Here is a 14,981-nt window from a genome sequence, read left to right as displayed (position 1 = left end):
GTGTGTTGTCTCCGTGCAGATTGTGACGTCACAGGGAAATTCCATTGAGGAAGGAAGTGAACCTGATGAATGTGTAAAGTCGCTCCTGGTGTCACCTGCAGGACTCTTTCGTATTTTGTGGAGTTATTTGCAGGGAAATTATAACCTATTTTTAATCCTTCGTTTAGCTGTTTTCTTTTCATTACTTAAAAAAACGGTATTCGTAATGACGCGGTGCTGTTTCGTCACGACGTGCTGCTGTTGTTGAGACGCCTCAGTGTGAAACATGGCGAGATGACCAAGTGAAGCCTGTCAATCAAAGCTCGTGTGTAGACTGCTGCCGTCGCTTTTCAGCAGGTAAGAAGTCGTTAATTACATCACATACTCACTGGTCCACACGCGCTGCACAATGCAGAAACGTAATAACACTGGCACCGCTTTTACCGCTACACCACATAGAGTCTCGCTTTGTTACACTTCCTTATTAACCAGGTAACTTTGAGTACCAAGCCAAAAAGGGTGGCTTACATATTCTCAATGTCTCAATTAACCGCGCGTTGTAAAAAAATCACGTTCACATTTGTGTGTATACATTTACAAAGTCGGTACTAATTATTCGGGGTACTTTAAGTTATATAAATTAAATACATTTATAACAGATTTTACTTTGCTTGCGACTTCTGTCGCTGGATTTACCCCCGACCGTCGTACACGCTTTGTGTGCAGTAGCAGGCGAAAGAGCGACGACGTGTGGAAAAACTACGCTTTGTGTGTTTACGACCACTTTTGAACACATGTCAGTACATATAGGAAACCAATAAACTTTAATAATAACGAACATGCATGCTCAGTGCAAGGCCTGAAAGTGAGTAGTGGGGGACCCTCAATAAAATTATTTATGTATGAAGGATCGTGTGGAAGGAACCTACGCTGTGGAGGATTAGCTCCTGGTTAGCACCTACAGGTAACGGTGAGCTTGTAAGACGCCCCATTGCGACATTGGCTGCGTTAGTATTGCTAAGGGAATGTATGTACTACACGTTTATTTGCCCGTTTATAACAACAGTGTGGTTTCCTGTGATATGTTAGCGACTGAGCTTAAGCGTGTTGACAGCAGCGCAATTTTAATCAGCAAAAAGTCACATTAAATAATCCGTCATTTGGTAATGACTGTAGACATTGTACATGGCTGAAGCAGAAAAGCAAAATTATGATTCATTTTTAATCATAATACATTTAATAAATCTGACATACAATAGAGGTGGAAAAAAAGACAAATTAAATCATAATTAAATAAAATGCCATCTGCTGAAGAGAGACATCCACGTTAGGAAGAACGTGTCACTGATTTACCACAGCAGATCACAGTCCTCATTGTGTGGAGAAGGTTCTTGTAGAGTCTTGTCAGGGTGGATGGAATTATAAATAAAGAACATTGTTTGATTGTAAAAATAAATCACAAGCAGCCTCATGTCTATGAAGATCCTCAGTCATCCAGGTCATGGTCAAGTTTGAAAGTTCTGTTAGGCAGCCTCTAAGTCAGCAAGGCATCATCTCATTTTCAACCCAGGGACTCATTGGCATGTAGACGAGGTGAGCTCAGGATCACACCCTGCGTTCTTAGCTGAATGTTGACCTCGACTACCTAGTATTTTTTAGCTAGCGTTTCTTGAAGATGTTTCTATATGATTCTCTAGAATATAGATATAGCTTCTAAGCTGCTTAGGAACTAGAGAATTCTTTGTAGACAAATGGACATGGTTTTCTAAACCATAGACGAAGGGTAGGAAAGTATTGAGCTTGCCTGCTACCAAACTTCTAAAGGTTCTAATAAAGACTCATTTTCAGTTATGTTGGAATACATTAACATGGATTAGTCCTGTTCAGACATAGGGATTTATGATGGAGTTGTGATTATTACCACGTTGATATTTACATTTTTCGCCCATGGGTTTTTTTTTTCAGGCATCATCATGGCTGCAGACGACCACTACCTTCACCCCAATAACCAGGTACATATAATAACTTGCTCACATACTGACTCACTTGCTTACACAGAGCAATATATAAAATATAAGATATTCAACATCCCAAAACTTATGGTTTCGTGTTCATTCTAAGTTGTATTTCCGTTCTCTTCATGCAGATATTTGACAACATCATGATGGATCCCTCGTGGGATTTCACACATTTCCCAACCATGACTCAGACCACATCGTCTCTAAGGGCAGGTGAGTTGGTACCAGACACCTACCTCACCAAAGTCTGTTAAGAGATGGAGGGAAAATGATTTGATGTACACATCAGCATACAGGAGCTAATGACTTGCTGCTGCCTCCATCAACTGGTGGTCTAATGTCCTTTTTGTGTGTGAAATTCTTCATTTAGATTCAGGTCATTTACACAAAATATCCACAGGAGGCAGCAATTCAACAACAACTTTTGTGATGATGGGTGATCTTGTGATCTTGTTTGTGATGATGGGAATAAAGCTAACAATGTTGTTGTGAGAGTCAATATTTTAGGGGCAGTTGTGGCATAGTGGTTAAGGAAGCAGACTTGGGTCTGGAAGGCTTCAGGTTCAAGTCTACCAGCTGCCAAGTTACCACTGAGGTGCTCTGAGCATGGCACCGTCCTCACACACTGCTCCCTGGGCGCTTAAAGCTGCCCATTGTTCACTTTGGTGATGGGTTAAAAGCAGAGGTCACATTTGGTTTTGTGCAGTGATGTGCTGTGTCACAATGACAAGTAGTTCACTTTCCACTTTCCTTAGGGAAGAGAGAGGCTACAAATGTCAGCCCCTTTTTTGTAAATGTTGTCCAACAGTAAAATAGATTAGACCTTTTTTCAACCAAGACTTACCAGGCATTTTTTTTACAACAGATATTTGCTTTTGTTAGCTACTAATCTTTTATCTTATCACTGTCATATATTGTGTGAGTGAAAAAGTCAGAAGCTTTTTGTCTGTCTTCCTCCAAGAGGAGGAAGACGAGTAGAACAACGGAAAGAGAACTTTCACTTTTCACCTAAAAAAAAAAAAAACCCAGGCGTTCACATTGTTTATATTTTAAGTGTAAAATGAAAGAAGAGTTTCGGGGGGGTGTTTGTCTCGCTCTCGCTCTCTGCTCTCACTTCCCTCTTTGGGCGATGGAGCTGCACATTGTCATGAAATCACTAGTAGTACTCAGTCAGACTTCTCCATTGTTTCAGACTAATACAACTGACATATGAAGATTGACATACAGATTTTAGTGTCTGGAAATTTTGAATGATGGCCACGTTAAGAAAAAAACACTAGAAGTGTAAGATGGTGTGGCTTAGGGAGCTGACAGCTGTTATCATTGTGATTTGTTTTTAATTAATGTTGTTGACCTGCTGTCCATGTTAGTATAGAAATATGGACCATTTCTTCTGAGGTTCAATCTGTGGAAAAAGGTTAAAAAAGCTCAATACAATGTCAGTAACAATCAATCGATCGATCAGTGATCAGTAAGTGGATTTTAACCTGTCAAATACAAAGAGTTTTCTCAACTATAGTAAAAAAAAAATAAAACTAACCTTGTGTTTTTCTGCTCAAATAAAGATTTTAAATGAAGTCATTTCAGAAGAACAAATAAACTAGTGTCTGAAAACTTGCATCTCAGGTTTGGAGAGACAATGTTGTGCCAGTAAATTGCTATTTTCTCTGCTCTCACTGGTAAATCCAGAGGGTACTGTGTTTTGTCTCATGGTGGTGCTTTATAGTGCCCCGGATTTAAAGTCGACTTCTCAGAGAACTAACATGTAATTTTTGTCCGTTTTGGTTTGGAAAGACTCTTTTTCATTATCCTCTCTTCTTTATTCTGTGTCGTGCTGTGTCTCACTCAAAGAGAGTCAAGTTTGTCTTCGTGTCAGTATGCAGGGATGTTATTGGCAGTTAAAGGACACTTCCTTTTGAAAACCAAGAATCTCTGCATGATAAAATAAAATCGTTCAACAAATTATAACAAACCTCCACATTTCATCATTTACAGTTTTGGGTCCAGATAGGACTGCAGTCCAGGCTGTAAGACCAACTTCCTGAGCTCCACAATCTTTATCCAAGTTGACTCAATCTTATTTCAACATTTCTTTAGTTATTCTGTTGAATAAACTACAGATTGTTTTGTGGGCAATCATGACACCAGTTTTTCTTTAGCCTACTGGCCAGTGGTGGTACTACACCTACATCTGTATTTTTCAGTGGTATTAAAAAACACTTGAATGATAATATCCAGCGTGAACCAGGTACATGTTAGCAGCTCCATGCTCTGTCAGGATGATTTTAACTCTACTGCTACTCTTTGTGTTTGTGTGTTTCCAGGAGATGGGCCATTTCTACAGATCCTGGAGCAGCCAAAGCAGGTGAGATTCAACTGGGATTTGACAGCTTTTTGTTTTTTGTTATTTTGTATAGGAAGCTAAAGCTAACAGGAAATAGTTGTCGTTAAACTCTTATGATCATATTAAGCATTAGCTTTTATTCTAACTGCTTAATTTATTCAATACAAAAAGATGGATATAGAATAGCTCACTGTAATTGAGATTGTTTTTACATTAAAGTAATCCTTCTTGTAGCTAAACTTTACAGATGCATCCAAACACAAAAACATTTTGTGAAAACCCTGGGTAGAAGCCAGAGCAGGATTCAAACCTGCATCCCTCCCATAATCCAATCATATTAAATAATATCATTTTATTTTAGATTCTTCCCAAAAAACAAATTTTCTCTCTGTCTCTGTCCCTCTCAGCGGGGTTTCAGGTTCAGATATGGTTGTGAAGGTCCATCTCATGGCGGACTTCCTGGGGCTTCCAGTGAGAAGAATAGGAAGACGTACCCCAGCGTCAAGGTAGCGGCTTTCCCTGTTTCCCTGTCTGACATTTTCACTCCATCTGTTCTTAATGGAGCTAATGTCTCTAAATACACTCATGTAAAAATCATGTATAGATATTTTGTCTGTTTCTAACCCTGTCACATCAGGGTTTCTTTTGGATTATCTGCATTTACTGCCTTATCATACAAACTTCTCAGAGTGACAAAATATCTCTGTTTTATTTTGTTTTTATTTTACTTTGAAAGTTGGAATTTAAGTAAGGATTTTTTCCTCGTTAACACACAATATACACACGACATCTTGATGTTATTTATGTAATATGTGTCGCTTTGGGTCAATGAGTGAGAGGTACTGTATGTGGCACTACTAATGTTTTCCCTGCAACATATGAAGACTTTACTGTCCCATTGTCACGTGAAGCACTAGGAGGATTGTTACACTTACCTGCTGACTGATAACAAACCAACAAACATACGTTTATTTTACTTAGCCACGCAGTATCATTCCTCAGAGTAAAAAATGTATACACAGAAAGAAGAAGTACAACATCAGCTATCACACGTTGCCTCTGAGCTTCGAACAGTTGCAGATTTTTTCATGTTTTGCTTCTCTGGGTTTGTTTCTGCAGAGTGGGTGTCTCTGCTGTTTGATTCTGCCTTCTCTTTCGCTGTAATCGTGTCTTGTCCTAAAACCCAGTTCCTTCCTGTTGTGATGCAACAACACATCCTCTGATCACATGTGGGTGTTGGGAGAAAAATTCCCAAAAGACATGAAACACAGCGGAGGCGTGTGTATGTGTTAATGTGCGTCGACGAGTCGGAACCTGCCAACTCTTTAATGCTTCTGTAGAAACTCTGTGATGTGGGACATCAAACAGTCATTGCTCAGATCTCTGTGGAGGAGGATTGAATATTGATATTATTTTTTTTTTTTATTTCACTTCATTGGAAGTATTTACGCCTACAAAATCAGAGGAAAAAAAAACCCCAAAAACAAAATAAAATGTTCTCATCAATGAACTTGATCGAATCCTCCTTAAAAACCGGTCAAACAGTTATTCTGTTTACCAACAGGCAGACAATAAAAAAGTGATTCACCAATTACATCAAGACAGGCTCATAAGATTTCCAAGAGGTACAAAGATACCAGAACCTTCTGACATATATGATGTGTTTGAATCACTTTGTCATAGTTGGTTCCATTGTGTAGCGGTTAGCATGCAGGCCTCGGAAGCAGAGAGCAGAGAATCCTGGGTTTGATTCCCAGAGGAACCACATGCTTGGTGCTTGCTAGGGGCAGCCTGTTAACAGCATATCTGCATTTCCCAAATGTGGATGTACAGTGGGGCAGTGGTGGCTTAGTGGTTAAGGAACCGGACTTGGGTCCGGAAGGCTTCAGGTTTGAGTCCACCAGCTGTGAAGTTGGTGAGCATGGCACTGTCCCCACACACTGCTCCTGGGTGCATAAAGCTGCCCACTGTTCACTTTGGTGATGGGTTAAAAGCAGAAGTCGCATTTTGTTGTGTACAGTGGTATGCTGTGTCACAATGACAAGTAGTTCACTTTCCTTATATCAAAAACCATTTATTTTGTCATAAAGCTAACAATGACAGACAAAGACAGACAAAAAGCTTCTGCAACTACAGTTTCAGTGGAAGACTTTTTCACTCACACAATATATGACAGTGATAAGATAAAAGATTAGTAGCTAACAAGTCATTTATTTTATGTAACTATTTTGTTGTTGTTTTTTTTTACAAATAATTAATTTTTTTTTTTGAACTACAGAATTGTTTTAAATAATATTCTCAATTATTGAGTCACACTGATTCTTGTCTTCCCACCGCTCCTACCAGATGTGAAGGGGGTTTCCCACTCTGCAGGCTCAACATTCACACAAAGACCTGAATGTGATTTTTTTTTTTTTTCCTCCTCGCTCATCCCTTTTATTTCCTGATTTTACATCTGACAACAATAAAAACGTGCATGTGCAGGTTCATCATGTATAAAAAAGAATCAAGTACCTAAAATGTACTTTTTATCTTATCTTAACTTCTTATCTTTGGTGGGAAATTCTAGATTTAGTTGACGTTTTTTTTCTTTTCTTGGATCATGAAACAAAGGTTACGGTAACAAGCATTAGGAAATTTGTCTAGTGTTGTGGGGCGCATCTGAAACCTTCATCGTACTGCAAAACTTTTTTTTTTTATTTGCGGGAAAATGTTGCTCCGCAGTAGGAATTTGGGAATTTCCCAACACGTCTGGTTTGGTCAGAACATGCGGAAGCAAACTTTGACAACAGTGACGGGTGTGATGCTACGTCCTCACAGCTCTGTATGACAGAACACGTTGCCACAGCCTGAACCAAAGGTGTGTTAATGCTGTTGACTCCATTTCTGATTATAACCCCCGAAGCATTTCAGTGGAGACAGAAAGAGATGAGAACGAATAAAAAAGATGACCCGGTTTTCTTTAATATCCACTTCCTGATTGGTTGTCACCAGCCCGACTTCACTTTAATCTGTAAAGAAAGAAATCTCTGTGAACATATAGATTTGATTTGACCTTATCGGCATCCTCATGAAAGGAATGGCTTTACAAAAGAAGCACAGCTTAACATTTTGCTGGCAAGTGAGAATTACCTTTTGTTCTAAACCTGTGCGCTGGACTGGTGCAACTTTCCTTCATTATTTTGGAAACAGATGGCTTGGGTTCTGCCTCCTCTGTGGACCTTTGCATTAACTTTTTTTTTATACCAACATATTATTATTTTCTATATTTTAAGTACAGAGAACCCAACTTGATTAGAGTCATTTTTCAAAGGTTTTTTCAAACTGTCAATATAAACACACACACATCACCTGACACCGGAGATTAACTCGGAATCGTCAACAGGCCTGGAGAAAAAAAAAAACAGCTTCAGGTTAGGGTTGTGAATTTGTTTCAGTCAGGAAACCAAGCCTGGGGCTCAGCGTGTTTCCAGGAACTCTGCTTTTCTGTCACTATTAGCCCACAGAACTAGGAAGAGGAAGTGTGCTCGCACTTCTACTGCTACTGCAGTTGCAGCGTTGCTGCAAGCAGAACCACGGGGCGAGAGAGAGAGAGAGACAGTAGAAACAAGAACAAAGTTTTTCCTCCATCTAACGCATGTGACTGATGACTGTTGTGAATTTGTTTCAGTCAGGAAACCAAGCCTGGGGCTCAGCGTGTTTCCAGGAACTCTGCTTTTCTGTCACTATTAGCCCACAGAACTAGGAAGAGGAAGTGTGCTCGCACTTCTACTGCTACTGCAGTTGCAGCGTTGCTGCAAGCAGAACCACGGGGCGAGAGAGAGAGAGAGACAGTAGAAACAAGAACAAAGTTTTTCCTCCATCTAACGCATGTGACTGATGACTGAAAATTTATGGTTGGTTGTGACATTGTTTACAAAGTAGGATTAATAATTACATCAGTACTGGCACTGCACAGACAACAATTCACTTTCAGCCAAAGAAAACTCGAGGCAACAGATTTGTAGCTACGTAACCAGCTGTTAAAATGGAAATCTTTTTACTTACTTTCTCTTACGCTCTTTCACAAACAGAATCATTTGTTTGTGGTGCTGTCTGAAAACTGCAGTTTAACACAACATAACCTAACATTGAGGCAGCTCGTCTGTGCTGTGGGGTAACCATGACTTTCTGTCTCTATTGTTGACTTTGCTGTTTTTATAGTGTTAGTCTGTTAGGGATGCTTAGTTTTCACTTAAGCCCCGTCTCTCCTTTTTCTACAATCATCACTGTACAATCACCGTTTTATTGAGATTTTGTTGCAAACGTTCAGTGTTTTTTTTGTAACATTGAATTGATGCTATACAGTGACACTGCTCTGTCCTCACTGTGGGTTAGGCTCTTTCTCTACCTCTCGCTCTCACACATGCTACAGGGAATACAGAACTGTGCCACCTCTATAACCCTGACTATCTGTGACAGTCCTCGGTATTAGCGAGTACACAAATGAAAATACTCACCTTCTGTATGTGTTTTCCAGATCTGTAACTACCAGGGTCCGGCCCGGGTGGTAGTCCAGCTTGTGACGGCACTGACTCCCCACCCTCAGCTTCACGCCCACAGTCTGGTGGGGAAACAGTGTGACAAAGGGATCTGCGTCGCTGACATGCAGCCTAAAGACTCCACTGTCAGGTATATGTACATGCATGCATAAAAAACCAGACAAAACATAAACAACACATATTTAATACTGTCAAGTATGTTTGTTTTTTTGTTTGGTTGGGTTTTTTTGCCAGCTTTCCAAACCTGGGTATTGAACATGTAACAAAAAAGAATGTGGCCAAGACTCTGGAGGAGAGAATGATAGAGGCATTTAGGATGGGATACAACTCTGGGGTCGCCATTCACCCTGAAATCGACGCTCTGCAGGGGGAGGTCCGAGTTCCCCGAGACCTCCATGGTTAGTCCTGAGCAGAGCGTAAAGACAAACATGTTTTTATAGTTTTTGGTCTTTTTCAGGGGCATGAAAGCTGTCTTATGTTTTTGTCCCTCTGCGTCTCCAGACCACCATCGTAGCATCATCAGCACCGCAGCTGTCGTTCAGGCCAAAGAGATGGACCTCAGTGTGGTCCGCCTCATGTTCACAGCCTTTCTTCTCGACAGTGATGGCGGTTACTCCAGACGACTGGAACCGGTCGTGTCAGAACCCATCTTTGACAGCAGTGAGTCCCAATTGAGACTGTCACTCACTGCATTGTTGCATGATCTCAGTATAGTACTTGTCTTACAGTACAGATGACCTTTGCCCTTTTGTTCTGTCGTCCTTAGAGGCTCCAAATGCTTCAAACCTGAAGATTGTGAGGATGGATCGAACTGCAGGCTGTGTGACAGGGGGAGAGGAAGTTTATCTGCTCTGTGACAAAGTACAGAAAGGTGAGTTGAGTTGCATCAGTCTACACCCACATTAGACACAGTAACTGTCTGTTATATTAGACATCCCGCCACGGCTCCACCTGCTGGATTGTCTGTATACACTCCATATGATGTATATTATTATTATTCCTTTCTGTGTTGAAGTATTGTTTAGGCCTTAACTTAATCCATTGTCCATCTGTCTCTTTCAGATGATATCCAGGTACGATTTTATGAAGAAGATGAGTCAGGGATGATCTGGGAGGCTCTTGGTGATTTCTCACCCACAGATGTTCATAGACAGGTCAGTTCTTTTGCCATAGTTGGGACTGACTTAAGTTATAGTTAAAAGAAAGTAAGTTAAAAGTAATGTAATAAATATCTGTACTTTAAATATTCGATGTGTGTATTTGTATATATATAAATACATGTACAAAATATTTATAAAGTGATTCATTTTATTTTTTTATTAGTTTGCCATTGTCTTCAAAACTCCAAAGTATCGTGACCAGAATCTTCTGAGACCGACACCAGTGTTTGTCCAACTGAAGAGAAAGTCAGATAATGAAACCAGCGAACCCAAACCCTTCACTTATCACCCCCAGATCATAGGTGAGTCAGGTAGCTCCACCCACATGTACAGTTCCAAAATGATGCCATGTTTGTATTCTTTTTTTACATTAGCAAATGAATAAACTTTTGCTCTACTAAGTTAGTTGAGGTCAGAGCTGTCAGGACTAAATGTGTTTCATGTCGGGCTGGGTGACTTTACGTTAGAAACAAATGCATGTGGCAGTTTTATCTTCGCATTTGCTTTTTGGTTTGAATTGATTACTATAAAAAGACCAGGATGATATGTTTACCCTATGAACCTGTGTGATCAGACAAGGAGGAGGTTCAGAGGAAAAGGCAGAAGACGCTGCCAAATTTCCATGACTTTAGTGGTCATGGTGCAGGAGGAGGTCTTTACAGAGGAGGCGGAGGAGGACCAACATCAGGAGGAGGAGGAGGACCAGGTTCTTCAGTAGGAGGTAATATTTATTTGACTATCACTTTCAGACATGGTGAAGAGTAGGAGCGTCACCAGAGGCATCAGCTTTTGTTTCCTTCTCTCCTCCAGGTTACTTCCAGGGTTTTACTACATATAATTATGGTGGCGGGGGAGGAGGAGGTGGTGGCTTCTCCACGGGATACTCAGCAGGTCTGGGAGGAGGAGCGGGAGGCATGAAACACGGTGGGGACGTACACTACATATGAGGAATATTAATAAATAATCACAGATCTTTTCTCCTCTAACATATTTGTAAAAAATCTCTCAAACTAAAGAATAAAAACTGTGTTCCAGTCTGTCAGCGTGATGATTCAGACGATGACAATGACGATGAAGACGATGACTCTGGGGCTGGTGCTGTGCTAGGAGCCTCAGGTCAGACGGTGGAGGAGAGGATGAAGGAGGTTGGAGTCAAAACAGATTTGGAACCAGATGCAGGTAATATTACATCAAAGTAGAAGTTTGTAATAGTCATATTGAACAGTGTATTAGAAACTACTATACTTGTATAGTTTTACAATGCTAGTATACATGCTGTAGTACACCATGTTCAATAGTACACCATGTACATGTGTCCATTTCCTGCAGATGAAGAGTTGGATGAGATGACCAGCAAACAGTTGGTCGCTCTGTTTCAGTACTCTGTGACAGGTGACCCAGCATACCTGCTGACTCCACAGCGCCCCCTAATGAAAGCACAAGATGAGGACGGAGACACGTCAGTACTACACAAACACACAAAAACACATACACAACTCTAAACCCCATTGTGTAACCTTTTGTCCTGTTGGTTTTGGATGTAGCGGGCTTCACCTGGCCATCATCCACAGCCAGCAGGAGGCGCTGCAGAGTCTGACTCAGGTAGTCTTGGCTTTGCCTGGAGAGGAAGTTCTCAATATGAGAAACCACCTGTACCAGGTCAGTGCAGCAGAGGCAGCAACATGATCCTCATCCAGTCTGTCCTGTCTCTGGAGACAAAGCCTGTTAACAGTGTCTCTGACCCTGCCCTCCATTGTCCCAGACTCCTTTACACCTGGCGGTAATCACACAGCAAAAGGAAGCAGTAGAGGCGCTGTTGATGGCGGGGGCTGACCCAACCCTGACAGATCGCAACGGCAACACAGTGCTCCACCTGGCATCACAGCAGGAGGCAGGGGGGATGGTCATGTTCTTACTCCAACACCAAGATGTGAGGAGAGTGATGGAGCAGAACAACACTGCAGGTACACAACAACCTTTTACAGATTACAATTATTACATGACAAGTATGCAACAGCCATGTTAACAAAATGTAGCAGCAGCATAACAACAGACTCGGGGAACCTTAACTTGTGCCCGTGGTATCCAGGCATGTGTGCTATCCACCTGGCTGTCATGGCCAATCAGTTGAATTCTCTGCGGGAGCTGCTAGAGAGTGGAGCTGACGTGGAGGCTCAGGAGCGCAGCTGTGGTCGGACTGCGCTCCACCTCGCCACAGAGACCGACAATGTGTCGCTGGCAGGGTGTCTGCTGCTAGAGGTATCAGAGCAAAGACTACAGGTGGTTTATGGCAGTATTTTTAACTGACAATAATCAGTGACCTTTTTTTTTTCTCTTTTTTTTTTTTTTGCTGTTCACAGGGAAATGCTGATGTGGACTGTTGCACTTTTAATGGCTCCACACCCCTTCACATCGCTGCAGGGCGAGGTTCTGCTAAACTTACCGCCCTTCTCATGGCAGCAGGTAGGAGACAACGTGAATGGTAAACTGACAGATCACGTGTTTACACAGACAAATGCAGGGGTGTAAGAAAGTATCCTTACACTGAAATATCGCATTATTTTTTTTATGACACCGTATTGATATTCTACTACACTGTATCGATTTTTATTAACAATTAACATGCAAATGTTCATGCCGTTGGTTCATTTTATTTCGCTTTTATTTCTTCTCAAGCGATTACAAATAAATGTCCTCTATTACTGTTTTAGTAACCTGAGGTTAAGCATGTAACAGCGTTGTGTGTTTACTGCGCTGACAGTTTTCCTACAATTGTTTAAATTACTTTAACATTATTTTGCTAAGCCTATAGTATTGCAGTATATTGTATCATTGCCCCTGTATTGTAATGTGTATCATATCACCAGATTCTTGCCAATACACACCCTTGCTATACTACTGTCTGTCACTACCAGTGGTGAATAAACTTTACCAGAGTTAAAAAAAGGTTTAGCAAAACTGGTGAATCAGGATCAAGGTTTATTTATGTTAGCAATGCATTATTAGCCTTACATGCTCACTTAGTCAGTCAGTGAGATAATGAATGTGAGCAAACTTTTGTTGGAGCTGCATGTTAACACTGGTAAATATGCCAGACGGAGCCAGTGTTGCACAAAGTAACATGTGCATGAGCAACATGGATATTTGAGTGTTAAAGTAGCATGGATAGATTTGGACATTAGAACTGTATCTAAAGCTAGTGTGATTGTCAGGTGCCGACCCACATAAGGAAAACTGTGAGCCCTTGTTCTTCAAAGAGGAGTCCGAGCTCTTTGATGAGGAGGAGGAAGATGAAGGCTATGTCCCAGGAACTACTCCACTCAACATGGCAGCCACCACACAGGTAGGCCGCATGCCTCATTTTTGTCCTTAATGTTTTTTTCAAACATTTTCCACATAAATATTATTTTCAGGTCTCTTTGTCAGAAATTTGAGGTAAATGTGTGTTCTTTTAGGTACTGGAACTTCTTAACGGAAAAGAGTACGAACCACACACATGCTCAAGTGTCATAGATCTCCCAAAAGGTACGAGCATCGTCTACCATCACCTTTGGCCCTGTACTCACCACATTGGAGGCCAACTGTGTTTGTTTGTGGTTGTGTGTGTTTAGGTGATTTGTCAAGCCTCGATGCAAAGGTTAAGGAGAAGGTGTGCCATGCTTTGGAGAGTGAAGGATGCTGGGAAAAGTTGGCTCACAGTCTGGGTCTTGGGATCCTCAACACAGCTTTCAAATTAAGTCCGTCCCCTTCCAAAACCCTGCTGGACAGCTACGAGGTCACATGTGCAGACACACACTTTCAAACACAGACACAAACAAACACAAACCTGACACTGTCCTGTCTTTGTCATCGTCCTGCAGGTCTCAGGAGGGACAGTCAGTGATCTACTAGCTGCACTGAGGTTAGCTGGGAAGTGCAGAGCTCTAAGCATTCTAGAGGAGACGTTGCAAGGCTCCACTGTAGAGGAATCCAAAACACCAGGTAAGCGGATGACATCATCCTCAGGAAAACTAAGTCTGTAACTGCACCACCATGACAGCTGGGTTTCAATCTCTTTGCAGATAAAGATTATCGGCTCCTCCAGTTTCAGGACATTAAGGCGGACGTTCGCATCGATAGTGGTGTCTGTGATAGCGGGGTTGAGCTTTCTACAGCCTAACTGTCTGGTTGGTTCTCATCATCCAATCACTGAAGGTTTTTAACCATTTTTAATCTCAAACTGAAAAAGGGTTTTCAGTGCTGACCTCTGCCGGAGCTAAGAAATGTTTCAGCAAAACTTACCTGAGAGTTTAGTACCATGGATTTTCCATCCACGCTAAGGACAGTCTACTCAACGCACTCTTGAAGACATCTCATCCACTTTCTCATTCTGTCCTTTTTGCATACGTCACATATTTAAGGACATCTTGTCCAGTCAGAGAACAGCTAGTCCACATTTTGGACATAGGGTCAATAATTAAAGATATTTCGTCCACTGTTGTCCACTCGGACAGTCCTTCCCTCATTGGTATGTTTGTATTCAGTCTGAGGGCATCTGGTCAACAACTTCCTATTCTCTGCTGTGGGGACATCCTGTTCCAAAGACATTGGTGCTGTGGATGATTGTCAAAAAAAACAATTGAGTTTTTTTCCCAATGACCTTGAAAAACTCTGTTTGGACTTTTTCAGACAAAATACATGGGGGACATATTCTTATATTTAGCTCCTTCAGTTTGACAGTAATATCTTACTGTTTTGTCTCATCACTGAAACAAACGCTTCAAAAATGTTTTATCAGATGTTTGAACAGAAACCTTCACACCGAAGAATAACATAACCAAAGGCATTGTGGGAAGAAACAGTTTGAACACATATTTATGCCACTGTACAGTTTAACATGAGCTTTCATTGGTTATTTTTAAATAAAATCTTTTTTAATAAATTATACATGCATCCCACA

The 14,981-nt window shown here is 41.2% G+C and overlaps 1 protein-coding gene across 1 annotated transcript; it reads left to right on the top strand.

The window, feature by feature from the left end:
* The first annotated feature begins 29 nt into the window (after nucleotides 1-29).
* nfkb1 (nuclear factor of kappa light polypeptide gene enhancer in B-cells 1) lies at nucleotides 30-14,966 on the top strand. The gene is made up of 24 exons (XM_025063059.1): nucleotides 30-336; nucleotides 1,945-1,991; nucleotides 2,126-2,210; nucleotides 4,322-4,362; nucleotides 4,749-4,847; nucleotides 8,861-9,012; nucleotides 9,117-9,280; nucleotides 9,384-9,542; nucleotides 9,649-9,753; nucleotides 9,945-10,036; nucleotides 10,206-10,344; nucleotides 10,617-10,763; nucleotides 10,853-10,966; nucleotides 11,078-11,221; nucleotides 11,372-11,501; nucleotides 11,587-11,701; nucleotides 11,805-12,006; nucleotides 12,132-12,301; nucleotides 12,403-12,505; nucleotides 13,255-13,385; nucleotides 13,498-13,567; nucleotides 13,654-13,817; nucleotides 13,903-14,023; nucleotides 14,104-14,966. Exons 2-24 carry the CDS (start codon nucleotides 1,953-1,955, stop codon nucleotides 14,199-14,201), a joined length of 2,784 nt encoding a protein of 927 aa, XP_024918827.1. The 5' UTR covers nucleotides 30-336; nucleotides 1,945-1,952; the 3' UTR covers nucleotides 14,202-14,966.
* Nucleotides 14,967-14,981: the final 15 nt, after the last annotated feature.

Source organism: Cynoglossus semilaevis, chromosome 15 (genome assembly GCF_000523025.1).
Source record: "Cynoglossus semilaevis isolate Cse_v1.0 chromosome 15, Cse_v1.0, whole genome shotgun sequence".
Taxonomy (NCBI): domain Eukaryota; kingdom Metazoa; phylum Chordata; class Actinopteri; order Pleuronectiformes; family Cynoglossidae; genus Cynoglossus; species Cynoglossus semilaevis.
This window is presented reverse-complemented; position numbering and strand designations above follow the sequence as displayed.

Coding starts and splice junctions, on each gene's coding strand:
- nfkb1 (XM_025063059.1), top strand. CDS start 1,953: ATGGCTGCAGACGACCACTACCTTCACCCCAATAACCAG. Junction 11,222..11,371: donor AGATTTGGAACCAGATGCAG/GTAATATTACAT, acceptor CATTTCCTGCAG/ATGAAGAGTTGGATGAGATG. Junction 13,818..13,902: donor CCCTGCTGGACAGCTACGAG/GTCACATGTGCA, acceptor ATCGTCCTGCAG/GTCTCAGGAGGGACAGTCAG.